This window comes from Erythrolamprus reginae, chromosome 1 (genome assembly GCF_031021105.1).
Source record: "Erythrolamprus reginae isolate rEryReg1 chromosome 1, rEryReg1.hap1, whole genome shotgun sequence".
NCBI lineage: Eukaryota > Metazoa > Chordata > Lepidosauria > Squamata > Dipsadidae > Erythrolamprus > Erythrolamprus reginae.
In genome coordinates, this window is record NC_091950.1 from 21,635,775 (window position 1) to 21,657,047 (window position 21,273).

Below are 21,273 nucleotides of genomic sequence, written 5' to 3' on the forward strand. Positions count from 1 at the left end.
AAAATAACAAAACAAAACAAAATAAAATAATAAAATAAATAAAATAAAATAAAATACATAATAATAATAATAATAATTTATTAGATTTGTATGCCGCTCCTCTCCGAGCAACACTGGATTATCAGCTAGTATTATACTGTATATAGTTAATTACCCAGCAGATTTGTATAAACATATACAGGTATATCAGCTATTTCATGAATTTCTTTTCCCTCTCAAATTTCCACCCTTCTTGAATGGTTAAACCTAATTCCTCTCATTTTAGCCAGAAAGAGGTTAGGATCGCAATACGTAATGGCGCCAAAATGGCCACCAATCCACTCAGAATGCCTCATTTCCATCTTCAGAAGGGCACCCCCTCTGCTTTCTTACCGAGTGACTTAAACATCGGCATCCCGCCATATTTTCCTGCAAAAAGGACGGTGTTGTTCAATGGGTTGAAGGCCCGCGTCATTCGGATGATGAGTATCTCCAGACAACCTGATGGAGACCAAGGGAAGCAAAAAAAGAAGGAAGAATTAGAACAATTAATCAGTGGAACGGCTTGCCTCCAGAATTTGTGAATGCTCCAAAAATTATCTTGAAAGAACTGTGTTCAATGATAATTTATGTATTTGTAAGCTGTACAAGTATTGATAGTTATTGACTGATTTGACTGTGTATGACTGGACTGTTTAAGCTGACTACAATATTTGCTAAAGTAAATGCTATTGTATACGCTTTAATATACAGTGATACCTCGTCTTATGAACTTAATTGGTTCCGGGACGAGGTTCGTAAGGTGGAAAGTTCGTAAGATGAAACTATGTTTCCCATAGGAATCAATGGAAAAGCCAATAATGCGTGCAAGCCCAAAACTCACCCCTTTTGCCTTACGCCGCTGGGAATCCCTGCCTCTGGACTTCCGTTGCCAGCCGAAGCGCCCGTTCTTCTGCTGCTCAGATTCCCCTGAGGCTCCCCTCCCTGGGAAACCCCACCTCTGGACTTCCGTGTTTTTGCGATGCTGTGATTTCCCTGAGGCTCCCCTCACTGGGATTCAAAGCAGCGCTGGCAAAAATGAAGGGAATCCCAGCAAGGGGAGCCTCAGGGAAATCGCAGCATCGCAAAAACACGGAAGTCCGGAGGTGGGGTTTCCCAGGGAGGGGAGCCTCAGGGGAATCCCAGCAGCGCAAAAACATGGAAGTCTGGAGGTGGGGTTTCCCAGGGAGAGGAGCCTCGGGGGAATCCCAGCAGTGCAAAAACGGGCGCTTCGCTGGCAATGGAAGTCCGGAGGTGGGGGATCCCAGCGGCAGCGGCTTGGGTTCGTAAGGTGAAAATAGTTCGGAAGAAGAGGCAAAAAAAATCTTAAACACCGGGTTCATATCGCGAAAAGTTCGTTAGATGAGGCGTTCGTAAGACGAGGTATCACTGCATCTGGTTTGTATGACTGAACCATTACTCGTATCGGCTAGAATTCCACGTTTCCTTTGCGCAAGTGCATCCTTGATAACTCAGGTATCAAGGTTGTTAAGGATACTCCTTGACAACCTTCCTAACAGTTTGGAAGTGCACACATGCCCCTCCCCTCGTCAAGCCCACTTTTTTATCCTCTGCGCATGCGCAGAAGGCTTTGTGCATGCGCAGAGTATAAAAAACAAGGAAATGGTGATGTCTGGGAGAGTGGGCAAAGCCTCGCACTACTGTTGCCACCAGTTCGGGGGTGGGCAGCAGGCAGGACGGGGGTGGAACATAGTTCCACCGGTGGAAATGAAGATGCGTGCGCAGCTCCAGCTGATCGGCGGCTGTCACTTCTTTGGCTCGGCTCTCCTTTTCCCCCCTGCTGCTGCTGCTGCATCTGCGCTCCTTGCTTTTTTCCTCTTTCCTCCTTCCTGGCCTTGGACGAGCTTCCCTCTCTCCTGCCTGGCTCCCCTCCAGCCTCATGCAGCCACCTCCCGCCTGAGGTGCAAGCAGAAGACGTGGGTGGAAGCGGCGCTGGCAGCATTTATGCTTCTGGCAGCACCCGTTCACCTAGCTACCCACCCAGGAAGGAGAGCATGAGAAATGCGAAGCAAATTGTCACCATAGCAAGCGGTGCTAAGGTTGTAAGTCGAGGACTTAACAGTTCACTTGAACTATGATGATCGTTCAAGCCACTCCCACCTGGTGACATGGCTGGCAAGCCACTCCTATCCAGTCACATGACCATTAAGCCACGCCCACAAAATAAGCCACACCCACAGTGTGCCGGTAAAAATTTGGGCTGCGCATTACTGGCCGCCACTACTGGTGTATCCGAACCGTACCATACCGTTAGCATTTCACCACTGTTCCAACTCCCAGAATTCCCCATTGAGCATATTTATTTATTTATTTATTTATTTATTTATTTATGTATGTATGTATGTATGTATGTATGTATGTATGTATGTATGTATGTATGTTATTTATTTATTTATTTATTTGATTGATTGATTGGATTTGTATGCCACCCCTCTCCGCAGACTTGGGGTGGCTAACAACAGTGATAGAAAACAGCATGTAACAATCCAATACTAAAACAACTAAAAAAATCCCATTATTATAAAAGAAACCAAACATACATACAAACATACCATGCGTAAATTGTAAAGGCCTAGGGGGAAAGAATATCTCAGTTCCCCCATGCCTGACGGCAGAGGTGGGTTTTAAGAAGCTTACGAAGGAGGGTGGGGGCAATTCTAATCTCTGGGGGGAGTTGGTTCCAAAGGGCCGGGGCCACCACAGAGAAGGCTCTTCCTCTGGGTCCCGCCAAACGACATTGTTTAGTTGACGGGACCCGGAGAAGGCCCACTCTGTGGGACCTAACTGGTCGCTGGGATTCGTGCAGCAGAAGGTGGTCCCAGAGATATATTGCCAAGGTTGGGAAGTTCATGCATCTTAAGGTTGGGAAACTCTGATCTAAACCATCCCTAACCCCAAAATCCAAACCAGGGTTTCCAATTTTGGCAATTCTGGGAGTCGGACGTCCGTGTGTCTTAAAGTTGCCAAAGTTTAGAATCCTTGATCTGAACAAATCTAACCCGCAATTCTCTTGCCTGCTTTGAGAAGAATGATTTGGTCATTCTGGCACAGCTCCATGAAGCCGTCAATGCGCTTGGCGAACTCCACAATGTACTGGATGGCATTGGAGATCTGGACGGCGCACTCTTGCCACATCACCTCGCAGTTCTGCAGAGGAACAGATGGAGAAAAACCCATTAACGTGAAACAGTGTCGAAGACTTGATGATACGGAAAGGATTACAGTGATCCCCCGGTTATTGCGTCCCTGACCATTGCGAACAGGGTAATTTGCGATTTTTGAACCCGGAAGTCAGAACACCATCTGCGCATGCGTGCCCTTTTTTTCTATGGGCACGCATGCGTAGATGGCGCCGGGCAGATCAGCTGCTGGGCGGCTTCCCTAGGTCTTCCCCCTCTTGGCGGGCATCAGCGAGGAGTTTCCCCACCGCCCACGCAAACTCCTCGCTGCTGCCGCTTCGCTCGGGCCGCTTCCCAGCTGAGTACTCAGCTGGGAAGCGGCCCGAGCGAACGGCTTGTCCACAGCCTGCCTGCCCGCGCGCCCGCGGCTCGCGCGCCCTTCTCCCACCCACGCCGTTCGCTCGGGCCGCTTCCCAACTGAGCCCTCAAGCCAAGCGCAGAAGTTCGCCTTTGGCGCTTGGCTTGAGGGCTCAGTTGGGAAGGCGCGCGGGTGTTTTAAAACGTCCCCGCCGACATGGGGGGCTCGCTAGCACCCCCCCAAACCCGGGTTGGGGGTTCGGGGGGTGCTAGCGAGCCCCCCATGTCGGCGGGGACGTTTTAAAACACCCGCGCGCCTTCCCAACTGAGCCCTCAAGCCAAGCGCAGAAGTTCGCCTTTGGCGCTTGGCTTGAGGGCTCAGTTGGGAAGGTGCGCGGGTGTTTTAAAATGTCCCCGCCGACATGGGGGGCTCGCTAGCACCCCCCGAAACCCGGGTTGGGGGTTCGGGGGGGTGCTAGCGAGCCCCCCATGTCGGCGGGGACGTTTTAAAACACCCGCGCGCCTTCCCAACTGAGCCCTCAAGCCAAGCGCAGAAGTTCGCCTTTGGCGCTTGGCTTGAGGGCTCAGTTGGGAAGGTGCGCGGGTGTTTTAAAATGTCCCCGCCGACATGGGGGGCTCGCTAGCACCCCCCGAAACCCGGGTTGGGGGTTCGGGGGGGTGCTAGCGAGCCCCCCATGTCGGAGGCGACGTTTTAAAACACCCGCGCGGCTTTCCAATGAGTCCCGAAGACAAACGCGGAAGTTTGACGTTTGTCTTCGGGACTCATTGGAAAGCCGCGCGGGTGTTTTAAAACGTCGCCGCCGACATGGGGGGCTCGCTAGCACCCCCCCGAACCCCCAACCCGGGTTAGGGGGGGGTGCTAGCGAGCCCCCCATGTCGGCGGCGACGTTTTAAAACACCCGCGCCGCCCCCAATCTTCGGCTCCTCGCTAGCGCTGCGGAAGTAAAAACACCATCTGCACATGCGCAGATGGTGTTTTTACTTCCGCAGCGCTACTTCGCGAAAACCCGCTCGTTGCGGGGGGTCCTGGAACGGAACCCTCGCAACGAGCAGGGGATCACTGTATATGCACACAGCCCTCATTCACAGTCCTTCTGGGCCCCAAATAGCAAAAGCATTTAGACTTATATACCACTTCATAGTGCTTTTACAGCCCTCTCTAAGCGGTTTACAGAATCAGCCTATTGCCCCCAACAACCTGCGTCCCCATTTGACCCACCTCGGAAGGATGGAAGGATGAGTCAACCTTGAGCCACTATTGAGATTTGAACTGCTGAACTACAGCTAGTGCAGTACTGCAGGCCACTAAAGCTGACTGCTAGATCTGCAGGTCAGCGGTTCAAATCTCACCACCGCCTCAATGTTGACTCAGCCTTCCATCCTTCCGAGGTGGGTAAAATGAGGACCCGGATTGTGGGGGCAATAGCCTTGCTCTGTTTAAAAGTGCTATTGCTAACATGTTGTAAGCCACCCTGAGTCTAAGGAGAAGGGCGGCATAAAAAAATTGAATGAATGAATAAATGAATGAATGAATGAATGAATGAATGAATGAATAAATAAATAAATAAATAAATAGACACTTACTGTGTTCTGCATGGTCCTTATCTCCTCCTGAGAGTGGAGCGCCCAGGCAAACCGCTGCAGCTCCTCGCTGGTGTACTGCAATGTCTCAAGGTGCGACTTCACCACGTTCTGGGCTAGGCGCTCTGGCAATACAACATGCAAAGACTTTTAAGCATTGTGCCCTGTTGCCAAACTGGAAAATTACTTGGCAGCTCTGACTTGTCTTCACAGGGGCCATACATACATCATGGTACAAAGCACAACAAAGAATGTTCTTTCTGCGCCAGCTCAGGAAGCTCAAACTGCCCAAGGAGCTGCTGATACAGTTCTACAGAGGAACCATTGAGTCTGTCATCTGCACCTCTACAACTGTCTGGTATGGTGCTGCAACCCAACAGGACCGACACAGACTTCAGAGGAGAATCAGAACTGCAGAAAAAGCCATTGCTACCAACCTTCCATTGAGGACCTGTATACTGCACGAGTCAAAAAGAGGGCGGGGAAAATATATACTGACCCCTCACATCCTGGACATAAACTGTTTCAACTCCTACCCTCAAAACAGAGCACTGCACACCAAGACAACTAGACACAAGAACAGTTTTTTCCCGAACGCCATCACTCTGCTAAACAAATAATGCCCTTAACACTGTCAGACTTTTTACTAAATCTGCACTTCTATTTCTACTATTTTTTCTCATCATTCCTATCACCCTTTTCCTCCCACTTAGGACTGTATGACTGTAACTTGTTGCTTGTATCCTAAGATTTTTTATTAATATTGATTGTTTCTTCATTGCTTATTTGACCTCTATGACAATCGTTAAGTGTTGTACCTCATGATTCTTGACAAGTGTATCTTTTTCTTTTATGTACACTGAGAGCATCTGCACCAAGACAAATTCCTTGTGTGTCCAATCACACTTGACCAATAAAATTCTATTCTATTCTATTCTATTGAGAAAAACCAGCCTGCTGTTTTTGCATTAATTGATTTCATTGCATTGATTGATTCACTGATTCATACTGATTCATTCATTGTTTTGGGATTCTTCCATGAATGGATTTAGATGAAAATCCATTCATGAAAGAATGGATCTCAGGAATTAAGTTTATTTTATTTTATTTGTTTGTTTGTTTTGTCAAGTACATATTGGTGGGATACAAAGATATAATAATATTCATATACATGATGCTAGTAAGAGAGAAACATTAGGACAGGGGACGGAAGGCACGCTGGTGCACTTATGCACGCCCCTAACTGACCTCTTAGGAATCAGGAGAGTCAGGTAGTGAGTTCCAGTTGCAACTACTCGGTTGCAAAAGTCGTATTTCCTACAGTGGAGTTTAGACTGGTTTACATTAAGTTTGTAGACTGGTTTACATCAAGTTGTGTGCTCGTGTGTTGTTGTGATTGAAGCTGAAGTAGTGGTTGACAGGAAGGACGTTTTAGCAGATTATTTTATGGGCTTTGCTTAGATCGTGTTTAAGGTGACGTAGTTCTAAGCTTTTTAAATCTAGGATTTTAAGTCTTGTTGCGTAGGGTATTCGGTTACGAGTGGAGGACTCTTCTAGTAAAGTATCTCTGGACATTTTCTAGAGTGTTCAAGATCTCTGTTCCCAAGGCCTTTGTTCCAATTTAAGGGGCGAGTACAAGTGCACTAGAGTGCCTTCCGTCCCCTGTCCTATTACTCTCCTATATCTCCTATACCTTTCTTCTATTCCTATATCTCTTCTTCTATTCTTTCATTGATATGTTCTCTTACTATACCTTCTTTTCCATTATTTCTTAGATATATTTTACTATGAGTATCTCCTCTATAACCTTCACCATGTATTTTACTATGTGTATAGAGATATATACCCACTAAAACCCTCATTGTGTATTGGACAAAAAATAAATAAAATAAAATAAATAAAATCAGGAATTGACCATTTTTGGGGGATGGATTGCCTTGGTCTCCTCAGATTCAGAGGTAGGGAGGCTTGGTCCAGACTTGGTCCAGAAGATCCGGTAGGCGATCAACTGCAGCAGATAGGAGAGACGTTTCTCAACCTTGGCAACTTGACGATGTGTGGACTTCAACTCCCAGAATTTCCCAGCCAGCCATGGTTGGCTGGGGAATTCTGGGAATTGAAGTCCAGACATCTTCAAGCTGCCAAGGCTTCTGAAATGCTGTTCTGAAAGACCTACCCAGCTTGGAGGGCACATTGGAAACTCTGAAGAGCTTAGCCGAGAGACTAACTTTAAAAGGATTTAGAGCGGACTTTAGGAAAGCCGTTAAGGAGGGATTGGCAGGAGAGATCTCACAGTCCGGAGACAGAAGCGAGTGTGAGAGAGAAAGTTAAAAATAACTCTGCTTGATTGCTTTTCGGTATAAGATGGGACAGAGAGGGACCCACTTACAACGATGAAATCACATTCTGGAATCCCAATTTATCTGTTTCTTCACTTTGCTTATCTCCAAGGTCTGATATGCATGCCACATTTTCTTTCTTTCTTTCTTTCTTTCTTTCTTTCTTTCTTTCTTTCTTTCTCTCTTTCCTTCCTTCCCTCTTTCTTTCTTTCCTTCATTCCCTCCCCCTTTCTTTCCTTTTCTCTTTCTCTTTCCTTCTTTCCTTCCTTCCTTCTATTCCTCCTTCTCTCTCTCTTTCTTTCCTTTCTTCTTCCTTTCTCTTTCTTTCCTTCCTTCTTTCTTTCCTCCCCTCTTTCTTTCTTTCTTTCCTCCCCTCTTTCTTTCCTTCCTTCCTTCCTTCCTTCTTTCTCTTTCTTTCCTTCTCTCTTTCTCTTTCTTTCTTTCTTTCTTTTTTCTCTTTCCTTCTCTCTCTCTCTTTCCTTCCTTCCTTGTTCTCTCTCTCTTTCTTTCCTTCCTTCCTTCTTTTTTCCTTTCTTTCTTTCTTTCCTTACTTCCCTCCCTCCTTCTCTCTCTTTCCTTCCTTCTTTCTTTCTTTCTCTTTCTTTCCTTCCTTCTCTCTTTCTTTCTTTCCTTCTCTCTTTCTCTCACTCTCTCTCTCTCTTTCCTTCCTTCCTTCCTTCCTTCCTTCCTTCCTTCCTTCCTTCCTTCCTTCCTTCCTTCCTTCCTTCCTTCCTTCCACCCAAATCCTTCTGGACTCTTGGTGTAGTGAAGTCCAATGTGAACTGAAAGGGAGGTTTGCTCTCAAGAACAATTGTGCTGCTGAGTGGTGTTGTGTGCACCCTGCCTAGGCCATCCATCCTAGGACTCCAGATGGGTGATAGACCTGAAGATGAGCTTCACACAACCTCATCCTGGACATTGATTGGATCCTCAGCACTGGGCCTTGGAGGGAGGGATTTGGAGAAGATTTCAATCTGCAACTTTGCACCTTTTGAATCAGATCTCGCCTGGCTTTCGCTGCTCTCGTTTCCATCTCAGTAAAAGTACCTCTTTTCTATCTCAGTGGAGTTGGGGGTTTTCTTTCTTGGGTTCTGAACGGAGGCAGGCCTGACACTGTGGTTGTTTTGTTTTTAAACAGTTTGCTCCATAAGAACCTAAGAAGAGCCAGGCTGAATCAGGCCAAAGCCCAACGTGTCCAGCATTCTGTGTCACACAGTGGCCCACCAATTGTCCATGGGGACCTTGAGCAGAAGGAGAAGGCAAGACCCTCCATTTGATAGCACAGACAACGTTTTTTAAATATTTGCCACCTCAAAATCTCCGAGACCGCCTTCTGCCGCACGAATCCCAGCGACCGGTTAGGTCCCACAGAAACAATGTCGTCTGGTGGGACCCAGGGGAAGAACCTTCTCTGTGGTGACCCCGACCATCTGGAATCAACTCCCCCCCAGAAATGAGGATTGCCCCCACCCTCCTTGGCTTTCTCAAACTCCTCAAAACCCACCTCTGTCGCCAGGCATGGGGAAATTGATTCTCCTGGGCCGCTTCCGCTTTGTGTATGGTCTGTATGAGATGCATGATTATTTTTATATTAAGGGTTTTTAAGTGCTTTTAGGTATTGGATTTGTACTGTTTTTGTTGTGAGCTGCTCCGAGTCTGCAGAGAGGGGCGGCATACAAATCTAATAAATAAAATAATAATAATAATAATAATAATAATAATAATAATAATAATTTATTAGATTTGCATGCCGCCCCTCTCTGAGGACTTGGAGCAGCTCTCAACAACAATACACAATGTACAAATCTAATGTTAAAAACAATTTAAAACCCTTATTATAAAAAACAATCACACAACCTAACAGACCATACTTAAAAACCATAGTAGCTAAGGGATATATCAGTTTCCCCATGCCTGACGACATAGGTGGGTTTTTAGGAGCTTTCAAAAGGCAAGAGGGGTGGGGGCAGTTCTAATCTCCGGGGGGAGTTGATTCCAGAGGGCTGGGGCTGCCACAGAGAAGGCTCTTCCCCTGGGTCCCGCCAGACGAAATTGTTTCGTCGACGGGACCCGGAGAAGGCCAACTCTGTGGGACTTAATCGGTTGCTGGGATTCGTGTGGCAGAAGGCGGTCCCGAAGATATTCTGGTCCGATGCCATGTAGGGCTTTATAGGTCATAACCAACACTTTGAATTGTGATCGGAAATTGATCAGCAGCCATTGCACGCCACGGAGTGTTGGTGAAACATGGGCAATGCAATTTGGACCACTGTCTTACTAGCAAATATAATGAGAGAGAGAGAGAGAGCTCTGGATGGAGTCTTTTCTTGTCTGTAAAAACAATTAAACAGGGGTTTTGGGGGTTATTTCCAGTTCTTGTGCTGCAGATAGCTTAACTCTTTTAAAAATTGTTTAAAGGGTCAAAGGAACAATCAGGACTAGAAGCATGCATGAACTCAGAGAGGGCAACAGGTGCTGATACAGCATGGATAACACTGGCAGCCTCTATAATGGATACAATGACCTCTTATGTGCTGGAAGAGATTTGGCTGCCAGTAGCAGAGAGAGAATTATCCCATATAATCCCATCTGTCCGTCCATTACCTTGGGGGGGGGGTACTTTCCCCCCCTCAGATATACTCATATCAAATGACCTAAGTGCCAAAGCCCACTGCAATAACATCGCCAAAAAGACTTCAAGAGTTATTAACTTAATCCTACATACCTTTTGCTCTGGTAATCTCACATGACTAACCATACAAAACTTTCGCCAGACCAATCCTTGAATATAGCTCATCTGTCTGGAACCCACACCGCATTTCGGATATAAACACTCTAGAAAATGTCCAGAGATACTTTACTAGAAGAGCCCTCCACTCCTCCACTCGAAACAGAATGCCCTACGAAAGCAGACTATCAATCCTAGGTCTAGAAAGTTTAGAACTACGACGCCTAAAACACGATCTAAGTATTGCCCACAAAATCATATGCTGCAACGTCCTGCCTGTCAATGACTACTTCAGCTTCAACTGCAACAACACAAGAGCACGCAACAAATTCAAACTTAATATTAATCGCTCCAAGCTTGACTGTAAAAAATATTATTTCAACAATCGAGTTATCGAAGCGTGGAACTCATTACCAGACTCAATTGTGTGAACCCCTAACCCCCAACATCTCTCCCTTAGACTCTCCACGATTGACCTCTCCAGGTTCCTAAGAGGTCAGTAAGGGGCGTGCATAAGTGCACTAGCCTGCCTTTCGTCCCCTGTCCAATTGTCTCTCCTTATCTCATATATCATATATCTTTTCTTCCTAGAAACATAGAAACATAGAAACATAGAAGACTGACGGCAGAAAAAGACCCCATGGTCCATCTAGTCTGCCCTTTTACTATTTCCTGTATTTTATCTTACAATGGATATATGTTTATCCCAGGCATGTTTAAATTCGGTTACTGTGGATTTACCAACCACGTCTGCTGGAAGTTTGTTCCAAGAATCTACTACTCTTTCAGTAAAATAATACTTTCTCATGTTGCCTTTGATCTTTCCCCCAACTAACTTCAGATTGTGTCCCCTTGTTCTTGTGTTCACTTTCCTGTTAAAAACACTTCCCTCCTGAACCCTATTTAACCCTTTAACATATTTAAATGTTTCGATCATGTCCCCCCTTTTCCTTCTGTCCTCCAGACTATAAGTCTTTCCTGATACGTTTTATACTTCAGACCTTCCACCATTCTTGTAGCCCGTCTTTGGACCCGTTCAATTTTGTCAATATCTTTTTGTAGGTGAGGTCTCCAGAACTGAACACAGTACTCCAAATGTGGTCTCACCAGCGCTCTATATAAGGGGATCACAATCTCCCTCTTCCTGCTTGTTATACCTCTAGCTATGCAGCCAAGCATCCTACTTGCCTTTCCTACCGCCCGACCACACTGCTCACCCATTTTGAGACTGTCAGAAATCACTACCTCTAAATCCTTCTCTTCTGAAGTTTTTGCTAACACAGAACTGCCAATGCAATACTCAGATTTAGGATTCCTTTTCCCCAAGTGCATTATTTTACATTTGGAAACATTAAACTGCAGTTTCCATTGCTTTGACCTTTCATATATCTTCTCCTCTACTTTTATATCTTTTCTTTATATATAATACTTCATGTCTATCCTCTTCAATATGTATTGTGTATTGGACAAAATAAATAAATAAAATAAAATAAAATAAAATAAAATAGAAACATAAAAACATAGAAGACTGACGGCAGAAAAAGACCTCATGGTCCATCTAGTCTGCCCTTATACTATTTCCTGTCTTTTATCTTAGGATGGATATATGTTTATCCCAGGCATGTTTAAATTCAGTTACTGTGGATTTACCAACCACGTCTGCTGGAAGTTTGTTCCAGGGATCTACTACTCTTTCAGTGAAATAATATTTTCTCACGTTGCTTTTGATCTTTCCCCCAACCAACTTCAGATTGTGCTCCTTTGTTCTTGTGTTCAACTTTCCTATTAAAAACACTTCATGGCTTCATGGTCCATATCTAGTCCATCTTCATGACTTCATGGTCCATCTAGTCTGCCCTTATACTATTTCCTGTGTTTTATCTTGGGATGGGTATATGTTTATCTCACGCATGTTTAAATTCAGTTACTGTGGATTTACCAACCACGTCTGCTGGAAGTTTGTTCCAGGGATCTACTACTCTTTCAGTGAAATAATATTTTCTCACGGTGCTTCTGATCTTTCCCCCAACTAACTTCAGATTGTGTCCCCTTGTTCTTGTGTTCACTTTCTATTAAAAACACTTCCCTCCTGGACCTTATTTAACCCTTTAACATATTTAAATGTTATTTAAATAAAATAAAATAAAATAAAATAAATAAAATAAATAAACAAATTATACAAACCCATTTCCATCACTGAAATGTCCGAAGTCAAGGCGCTGCTTTCCAAGGGGCCGTGAGGAAAGAGGCTAGGTTCCAGCATGAGCTCGTAGATGGACTCCTGTTTAATGAACTTGGTGTCACTGACGTCAATGCTGGACTGGTCGGGCGACGGCTGCGCTGAGGTCAGGAGGTCCAGGTTGTAGTAGCTGCTGTTCCCGTCGGGGCTCAGGGGAAAATCAAAGAGGAAGCTGTCCGATAACATGGAGATGTCGTCCAGGTCAGAGAGTCCGCTGCTCACGCTGGTGGTGTAGACTCTGGACAAGGTCTCCGAGTCTTCCTTGGCCCCCAGGTTCTGCTCTTGGCTTTGTTGGTGCTTCTGGACCTCGGCGTAGAGGCTGTCCCGCTGCTTCTTCGACATGCGGCCAAACTTTACCGCTGCAAGCCGGTTAGGGCGAAACAAAGAAAGCAAAACGAAGCATGAGGATGGCAGTATTTCTCCCATTTATTTCTCAAGAAACATAGAAACATAGAAGTCTGACGGCAGAAAAAGACCTCATGGTCCATCTAGTCTGCCCTTATACTATTTCCTGTATTTTATCTTAGGATGGATATATGTTTATCCCAGGCATGTTTAAATTCAGTTACTGTGGATTTACCAACCACGTCTGCTGGAAGTTTGTTCCAAGGATCTACTACTCTTTCAGTAAAATAATATTTTCTCATGTTGCTTTTGATCTTTCCTCCAACTAACTTTATTTTATTTTATTTTTTTTAAATATACTTTATTGGTTTATACAAAAAGGAATAAAACAGGGGGAAAGGGGGATGGGAGTATAGAAAAGAGACGTGGGAGGGGAGTGGGGTAAACAGTATTGTTATATCACAGCTTATATATATATTATTGTATACACATTCCAAGTATTTGTCCATATATAAATATTTTGTATTTAGAATTCTTATTTGAATAATCTTATAGCTGTAATATTTGATAATCCAACAGTAATGTAAAAAGCGAAGGGGTAGAAAGGGAGAAAAGGGAGAAAGAAAGAGAGGAGAAAGAAAGAAAAGAGAGATAGAGAGAGGAGAAGTAGTACTTTAGATTATTTAAATGTTTCGATTATGTCCCCCCTTTCCCTTCTGTCCTCCAGACTATACAGATTGAGTTCATTAAGTCTTTCCTGATAAGTTTTATGTTTAAGACCTTCCACCATTCTTGTAGCCCGTCTTTCGACCCGCTCTAATTTATTTTATTTCTCTAATTTATTTATCGTATATACTCAAGTATAAGCTGAGTTATACTTTATTTATCTAATTTCTCTAATTTATTTATTGTATAAAGTGTTCCCTCAATTTTCGCGGGGGATGTGTTCCGAGACTGTCCGCGAAAGTCGAATTTCCACAAAGTAGAGATGCGGAAGTAAATATAGTATTTTTGGCTATGAACAGTATCACAAGCCTTCCCTTAACACTTTAAACTCCTAAATTGCAATTTCCCATTCCCTTAGCAACCATTTAGATTATTACTCACCATGTTTATTTATTAAAGTTTATTTAAAAAATATTTATCAAAGGCGGACGAAAGTTTGGTGATGACATATGATGTCATCGGGCGGGAAAAACCGTGGTATAGGGGGAAAACCCCGCAAAGCATTTTTTAATTAATATTTTTGAAAAAACGTGGTATAGACTTTTCGTGAAGTTCGAACCTGCGAAAATCGAGGGAACACTGTATACTCAAGTATAAGCCGAGTTTTTCAGCACAAAAAATGTGCTGAAAAATCTGACTTCAGCTTATACTCGAGTCACTGACGGCGCTGGGGCGCTGCGATGGCCCAAGCGCCGACAGGGACATTTCAGTTATACGCGACTCCCCAGGGAGCACATACAGGTGAAGAGATACAACTGCGGAGCAGAGAGCGAGCACTCCCTGCTCCACAGAGGATAATCATACAGATTTATTTATTTATTCATTTGTTGGATTTGTATGCCGCCCCTCTCCGGAGACTCAGGGTGGCTAACAGCAATAATAAAACAATGTACAATAATAATCCAATAAATACTAAAAATGATTAAAAACCCATTAATATAAAAACCAAACATACATACAGACATACCATACATGAAATTGTAAAGGCCTAGGGGGAAAGAGCATCTCAATTCCCCCATGCCTGGCGGCAGAGGTGGGTTTTAAGTAGCTTACGAAAGGCAAGGAGGGTGGGGGCAGTTCTAATCTCTGGGGGGAGTTGGTTCCAGAGGGTCGGGGCCGCCACAGAGAAGGCTCTTCCCTTGGGTCCCGCCAAGCGGCATTGTTTAGTTGACGGGACCTGGAGAAGACCCACTCTGTGGGACTTTATTGGTCGCTGGGATTCGTGCAGCAGAAGGCGGTCCCTGAGATAATCTGGTCCGGTGCCATGAAGGGCTTTATAGGTCATAACCAACACTTTGAATTGTGACCGGAAACTGATCGGCAACCAGATGATAGTAACACTATTTATTTATTTATTAGATTTGTATGCCGCCCCTCTCCAAAGATTCGGAGAGGCTCACAACAAGAAACAGTACAAATCCAACACTTAAAAACAATTAAAAACCCTTAATATAAAAACAATCATACATCTCATACAGACCATACATAAAGCAGAAACAGCCCAGGGGAATCAATTTCCCCACGCCTGACGACAGAGGTGGGTTTTGAGGAGTTTTGCGAAAGGCAAGGAGCATGGGGGCAGTGCTAATCTCCGGGGGGGGGAGTTGATTCCAGAGGGTCGGGGCCGCCACAGAGAAGGCTCTTCCCCTGGGTCCCGCCAGACGACATTGTTTCGTCAACGTGCCCCAGAGAAGGCCAACTGTGTGGGACCTAACCGGTCGCTGTGATTCTTTAGCCTTAGAGACCAGAATGACCACTTGGACTCCTCTATTAACTTACATCTGACTCACTTCATGGATGAACTTGTGGCTTCCTGCATCCCTGTTTGCTGACCCCAGGATTCTGCCTCTCCTTTTATAACCCCGAACCATTCTGACGTTATTTCCCCCCCCCCCATCTCGCTCGCCAGTTTTCACCTGCCAGGCTAAAACGCAGAACTCACCATCACGGGACATGCCCAGGGCCAGGCACTTCTGCAGCCGGCAGTGCTGACACCGATTTCGGTTGGTCCTGTCGATCAGGCAGTTCCTCTGCCGTGAGCAAGAGTAAGTGGCGTTATTCTGTTGGCTTCTGCGGAAAAAACCCTGCAGGAAAAAGGGGAGAATATCAATGCTCTCAGATTTGCAACAAATTGGCAGACGGCATATTATGGAAAATGGCTGGGTGACAACACTGATGGGCTCCTACAGGTACGGTCAGATCTCTCTTTGAATTTTTAAGAACGTTCACATGTTGTCAGCACATTCAACTTTGTACGGAACAAAGTATTCAATGAGAATACAGTATTTCATTCATTAAGATCTTTGAGTGTTCCCTTTATTTTTTGGAGCAGTGTATGTGTGTGTGTGTGTGTGTGTGTGTATGTATGAATGGTATGCTGTCCATCAATAACCCTGGGGATTTCCTGCTGGTCTCCCATTCAAGTAGTAACCAGGTCCAATCATTGTAACTTTCTGAGATCATTAAAAGGTGGTTAAGAACAGGCACTTAACTATGGGCTATGTACATTGATATGGAAGTTTCACAAAAGTTAGTAGGCCAATGGTCAAGTACAGTTACGTTCTGAGCAGATGGCAAAGTTGACAAGCTATTCACTCATTCACCCAAACTATTACCAGCCTTCCAACTTACTTTGCATCCTTCACAGGTGATGACCCCATAGTGAATCCCTGAAGACTTGTCCCCACATATCTTACAAGGGATAACTTCAATTTGTGCTGTATGGGGAAGAAAAGAATGAAGAGCTGAATTTCATTGGCAGTATTAATCCATGCTTTAAATTTAAAACACATTCAAAAATGAAAAAAAAAGAAAAACCTTCTGACAAGCATTGAACATACAGAAAACTTACATCTATTTAAGCGAGTGATTGCTTGAAGTTACAACAGCACTGACCTTATTTACTTCACAACTATGTTTTAAAAAGTTTATAAAAATCAGGCACGACTTATTTAACAACTGCCTTGCTTAGCAATAAAAAAAACCCTCTGGTTACTGTTGTGGTTAGCTCTGCCCCAGCTCCTGCCCCAAGGACTGTGGATGTGGGGGAGACATCCACATGCTGCAGGCCTGTTTTGCCCCTGGTGGAATCTGATAATGAAGGCTCCTCTGACCAAGAAGACATGAGTGATAGGGAGGAGGAGAGTGTGGGAGACAGCTCAGAAGGAGATCAATTATCTAGCTCCTCCTTGGATTCAGAACAAGAGTTAATGATACAGCCACGCATGCGGAGAGCGATGCATAGGCAGCAACAACTGAGAGATTATTATCAAAGAAAATGAGGCCACCTGTGGTTGGGTGGGGCTGTGGTCATTAGTGAGGCTGCTATAAATAGCAGCCTGTGGGTTTGGCCATTGTGGAGGATTATCTGATCATTGTGTTTTTTGCCTGCCTTGCTGACTTTGACCTTTTGTGTGCTGATTTTCCCCCGCTTTGAAACTAAGCCAGAGCAAAGTGTGTTTCACTTTGTGAAAGAAGAAGGAGTGTAAATTGCCTCACAGCTGCAAGCTAAGTATCACAGAACTGATAAGGGACTTGTACAAATTACCAGTTTGTTTGGAGACGAGTGCTCTTTGCTGTACCAAAAGAGTGCTTAGGTTAAGGGAATTTTCATTATAAAGAACATTGTTTTGTATTTTCAAACGTGTGTGTGTCTGAAATTTGTACCTGTGAATTTTTGGCAGGAGTCTACCAGAGAGCCCGACAGAACAGTTACAACTTACGAACATAAGTGCAAGGACTATATGGATATGTGGGTATCACACATTGTCTGTTTGGTTTCAAACAAAAATAATGGGTTGCCAATATATACCATACTTGATAGGACTGTTTCCCAAATACACACATCTTAAGAAAGGATTTGGGGAACAAGTTATTACTGGGTATGATTTCATATAGTACATGTGTAAGTACTACATTCAGGAAGAAAGAGAGAAGAAAGCAGAGGAAGAAAAGAGAAATAACAAGAGATTATCAAAGGAAATAACCACAGAAGGTTTCTGAGTTACCAATTTGGATTGTTTTTACTTATTTAGCCTCTGCGGGATTTGTAGAAATTATAGTGGTTTTTTCATTTTTTTTTGAAGGAGGCATATTTAGAGTTATACCTTAGAACAGTGTTTCCCAACCTTGGCAACTTGAAGATATTTGGACTTCAACTCCCAGAATTCCCCAGCCAGCATTTGCTGGCTGGGGAATTCTGGGAGTTGAAGTCCAAATATCTTCAAGTTGCCAAGGTTGGGAAACACTGCCTTAGAAGACAAAGAATCTGTTAATGGTCTAGCTATCACAGTGGGCTCAAAAATTGCAACTATTCTTATTTACCTCACATCTTAATTAGTATTTTCATGCTAAATAAATGTAAATATACTAATAAGTAATTAATAACTAATTTATATTTATAAATTATAAATATAAATAACTATAAATATTTATATTTAGTAATTAGTATTAATCTGAATCTACTGTACAGTACAATTGAACGGGATGTAATTCCACATAAGGCCAGGAGGGGGCAATCGGGTACTTTGAACAAACTATTTTAGGGTGGCCTATTAGTATGGTAAAGACAGGGAACAAACAATCTTGGCTACTTGAGATTACCCAGTCTCCCTTCTTGCCCAATATGAGCCTGACAACATAGAAGAATAAAACAGCCACAACGGGGGATAAAAAAGCAGCCCCCAAGAGCACATGTTTCCACATCAAGTTCCCAGTGGAAAGGGTTAGAGGGTGTTTTTTTCTGGCCAAAGAATAAGAACAGTAGAAAAGTAGGACTTTGTACCAATTTCCAAAACCAGCCTAGAAATTCTCATAATGGTCCAAATAATGAGATATTTCAAAAAGCAGAAACGGAGCAAGTCAAGTTTAAGCCCTCATGATTTCAATCTGGTCAGAACACATTACAAACACTTCATAGCATTTGCTTTTTAATCTCCCTGATCATTTATTTTTTAAAAATAATTAATGTTTTATTTATTTATGAAAACATTGGACAGAACAATGTCAACAGCTACATAAAAGTGGGAAAAAAAGACAAAATGACACCGTGGATAACAAAACTTGGTGCCGGTTATAAGCAGTTTACTGTTATCCTAACATTTAAAATTCATTTTTGAATTTGTTAATTAACAGTAAAGAACAAGGTTCATTGTGTCTTCTTAAGAAATATTGAGAAATCTCTGAACACGGAATTAATATTGATGTCACCCACTGCTTTTCATTTTTCAAGATTCTGTTTATTGTAATCATGTAACAAGAAAAATAGGAAAAAGGAAAAGGAAAAAATAGCTTGTTTATTTTATTTTATTATCTACCTGTAGTTACCTATTGCTTTTAAATTACCAATAACCAGAGAATAAATATGTGCATGCACACCCACCCATACAGATATATTCCCCCCCATTTACACATTTATATACACACATATGTTCATATACATACACATATATTAATATAAATATATATTCACACCACTTGACATTGTTTGCATTCATACAGATAGATAGATAGATAGATAGATAGATAGATAGATGGATGGATGGATGGATGGATGGATGGATGGATGGATGGATAGTTGGATAGATGGATGGAGGGAGGGAGGGAGGGAGGAGGGGATGGATGGAGGGATGAATGGATGGATGGAGGGGTGGGTGGGTGGATGGATAGAAGGATGGATGGTTGGATGGATGATGGGTGGATGGACAGACAATCAGAATCATATCAATGTTGAATCAGTATATGCCTCACTGAATTTGGTGAGAAATGAGAGTTTCCAAGTTAATTTGTGGAACTCATTGACACAGGATTCAATGATGTATAGCGACTTAGATGGCTTTCCAAAGTAGAAGAGATCACTATTCCACTTTATTGCTTAGTATTAGCGGAATAATTGAGAGATCCTTTCTCGGTGTCAGAAACAGCTTCATGTTGCAATGAAATGACCATGTTTCTTGAACGCACAACTGCTGCTTCACAATCTGTACAGGGCAATGTTGGCTGAATACAAGACCCACGTGAGTCACAATGCTGTGAGAAAAGGCAAAACTATGAACTTTTAAAAAGTTTGCCGCCGAATGTTTTGTCAGTCTTTGATAGCCAAAACCCACAAATCTTGGCAGTCCTTTTTTCAACAACAAAAAATATTTAAATTTTTAATTATAAATTATTAAAATAAATTTTATTCAAGGTCCTACCAGACCTTTCCTGACTAGAAAGTTTGTTTTTATACCTCAGTGACCTGCAGCTGAGAATTTAATTTTTTTATCCTGTTTTTAAAGTCCATTTAATTTCTGGGGACACTTAAGTCTATGAAGAAACATTTACAAATTAAATTTTGTGCCTGTTTATAGGAGGCCCAGCCCATCATCAATGTTAGAGCCAGATCTTATCTGACAACTTGGTGTTATTATCAATTTCATAATCTCTTTTGCTAAGAAGGAAAACTCCGCTTCGGTTTTTCTAACCCCTTGTTTGTACTACGCAGCGTGCAGCTTCCTCCTAGTAAATTTGTTTAGTTTATTTATTTTGTTAAGTAGATTAGTAATCCAATCTGATTTTATTTAATCTGTTCTTGACTCAGATCCAGCTGATACTTTCTTTTATTTTTAGATGTAACTCATTGGAACTTCCTTGGTTAGAGGCACTTTACCTCTGAATAATACATTATATGCAACAGTGGAAGGTTATTGTCAGCTAGAAACAGAACGCTAGACTAAAAGTTCTTTTTTTAAGCCTAGAAAAGCCCTTCATATGTATTTAATTATTTTTTCAAATAATTCATTAAAATATTCAGTTTTTCAATCCATCCCCCTTGTCCTGCTCAAAGCCATTTCAACTTTTATTCTGCTGTCATTTCAACTAATGTTCCTTTTTTTACTTGGTTCATATTTGGAGCTTTTTCCCCCCTGTAAATTCTCCCGTGGTTTCAATTATTAGCAAAGCAGAATACAACTTGAATCAGACAAAAATCTCTTGTTGAATCACAATTCCCAGAGTACTCGGAAAACTTAACAAAACCCATAATCAGACTCCTGAAGGTATATCTCCCTGCCAGGCGACAACATTTTCAGCTTTTCAAACACATAGCGAAAATAGGGGAAAGGTGGAAAAATCCTGTATAGAAATAACAGGATTATTACTACATTTCAGGTGAATCTAGAACAGAGTTGCTCCTTAAAAAAGGTGAAGATAAACACACAGCAGTAGCTAATAGTTAGTATATCCACAGGAAGGAGTGCGTTTGCGTGTTTGTGCAAGTCACTTCTGGAAAAAGAATAAAAAAACAATGCTTAAACAATGCTCATGGATGCATGGAATCACAATTTCAAGTGCTCTTTCTATATAATTTTTTTCATTTCCTTCCTCTTGCTCAAAATGAAAAAAAGTGATGGGTATTTTCCCCTCAAAAAAGATCTAAAAAAAAGAGAATTCAGCCACCAAATGTAGCATAAACCTGATCACAGAAGAAAGATGATTTTTAAGATCCAATGAATGTGTGAATGTATTAGATTAATAACAATAACATCAACAGAGTTGTAAGGGACCTTGGAGGTCTTCTAGTCCAACCCCCTGCTTATGCAGGAAACTTTACATTATTTCAGACAAATGGTTATCCAACATCTTCGCCCCGAGTCTTCGGAGAGGGGCGGCATACAAATCTAATAAATTATTATTCTTAAAAACTTCTAGAGTTGGAGCATTCACAACTTCTGGAGGCAAGCTGTTCCATGGATTAATTGTTCTAATTGTCAGGAAATTTCTCCTTAGTTCTAAGTTGCT

The 21,273-nt window shown here is 42.8% G+C and overlaps 1 protein-coding gene across 3 annotated transcripts in view; it reads right to left on the reverse strand.

The window, feature by feature from the left end:
* The window catches only part of LOC139164568 (nuclear receptor ROR-beta-like), a 76,724-nt gene that overhangs the window by 4,990 nt on the left and 50,461 nt on the right, over window positions 1-21,273 (reverse strand). For all 3 annotated transcript variants that reach the window (XM_070746884.1, XM_070746874.1, XM_070746893.1), the window contains exons 2-7: window positions 16,126-16,211; window positions 15,437-15,578; window positions 12,369-12,782; window positions 5,121-5,242; window positions 3,054-3,186; window positions 373-480 (exon numbers count right to left, since the gene is read on the reverse strand). In XM_070746884.1, the coding sequence (XP_070602985.1) occupies window positions 373-480; window positions 3,054-3,186; window positions 5,121-5,242; window positions 12,369-12,782; window positions 15,437-15,449 (790 nt within the window). In that variant the 5' untranslated portion in view covers window positions 15,450-15,578; window positions 16,126-16,211. The remainder of the gene's footprint in view (window positions 1-372; window positions 481-3,053; window positions 3,187-5,120; window positions 5,243-12,368; window positions 12,783-15,436; window positions 15,579-16,125; window positions 16,212-21,273) is intronic.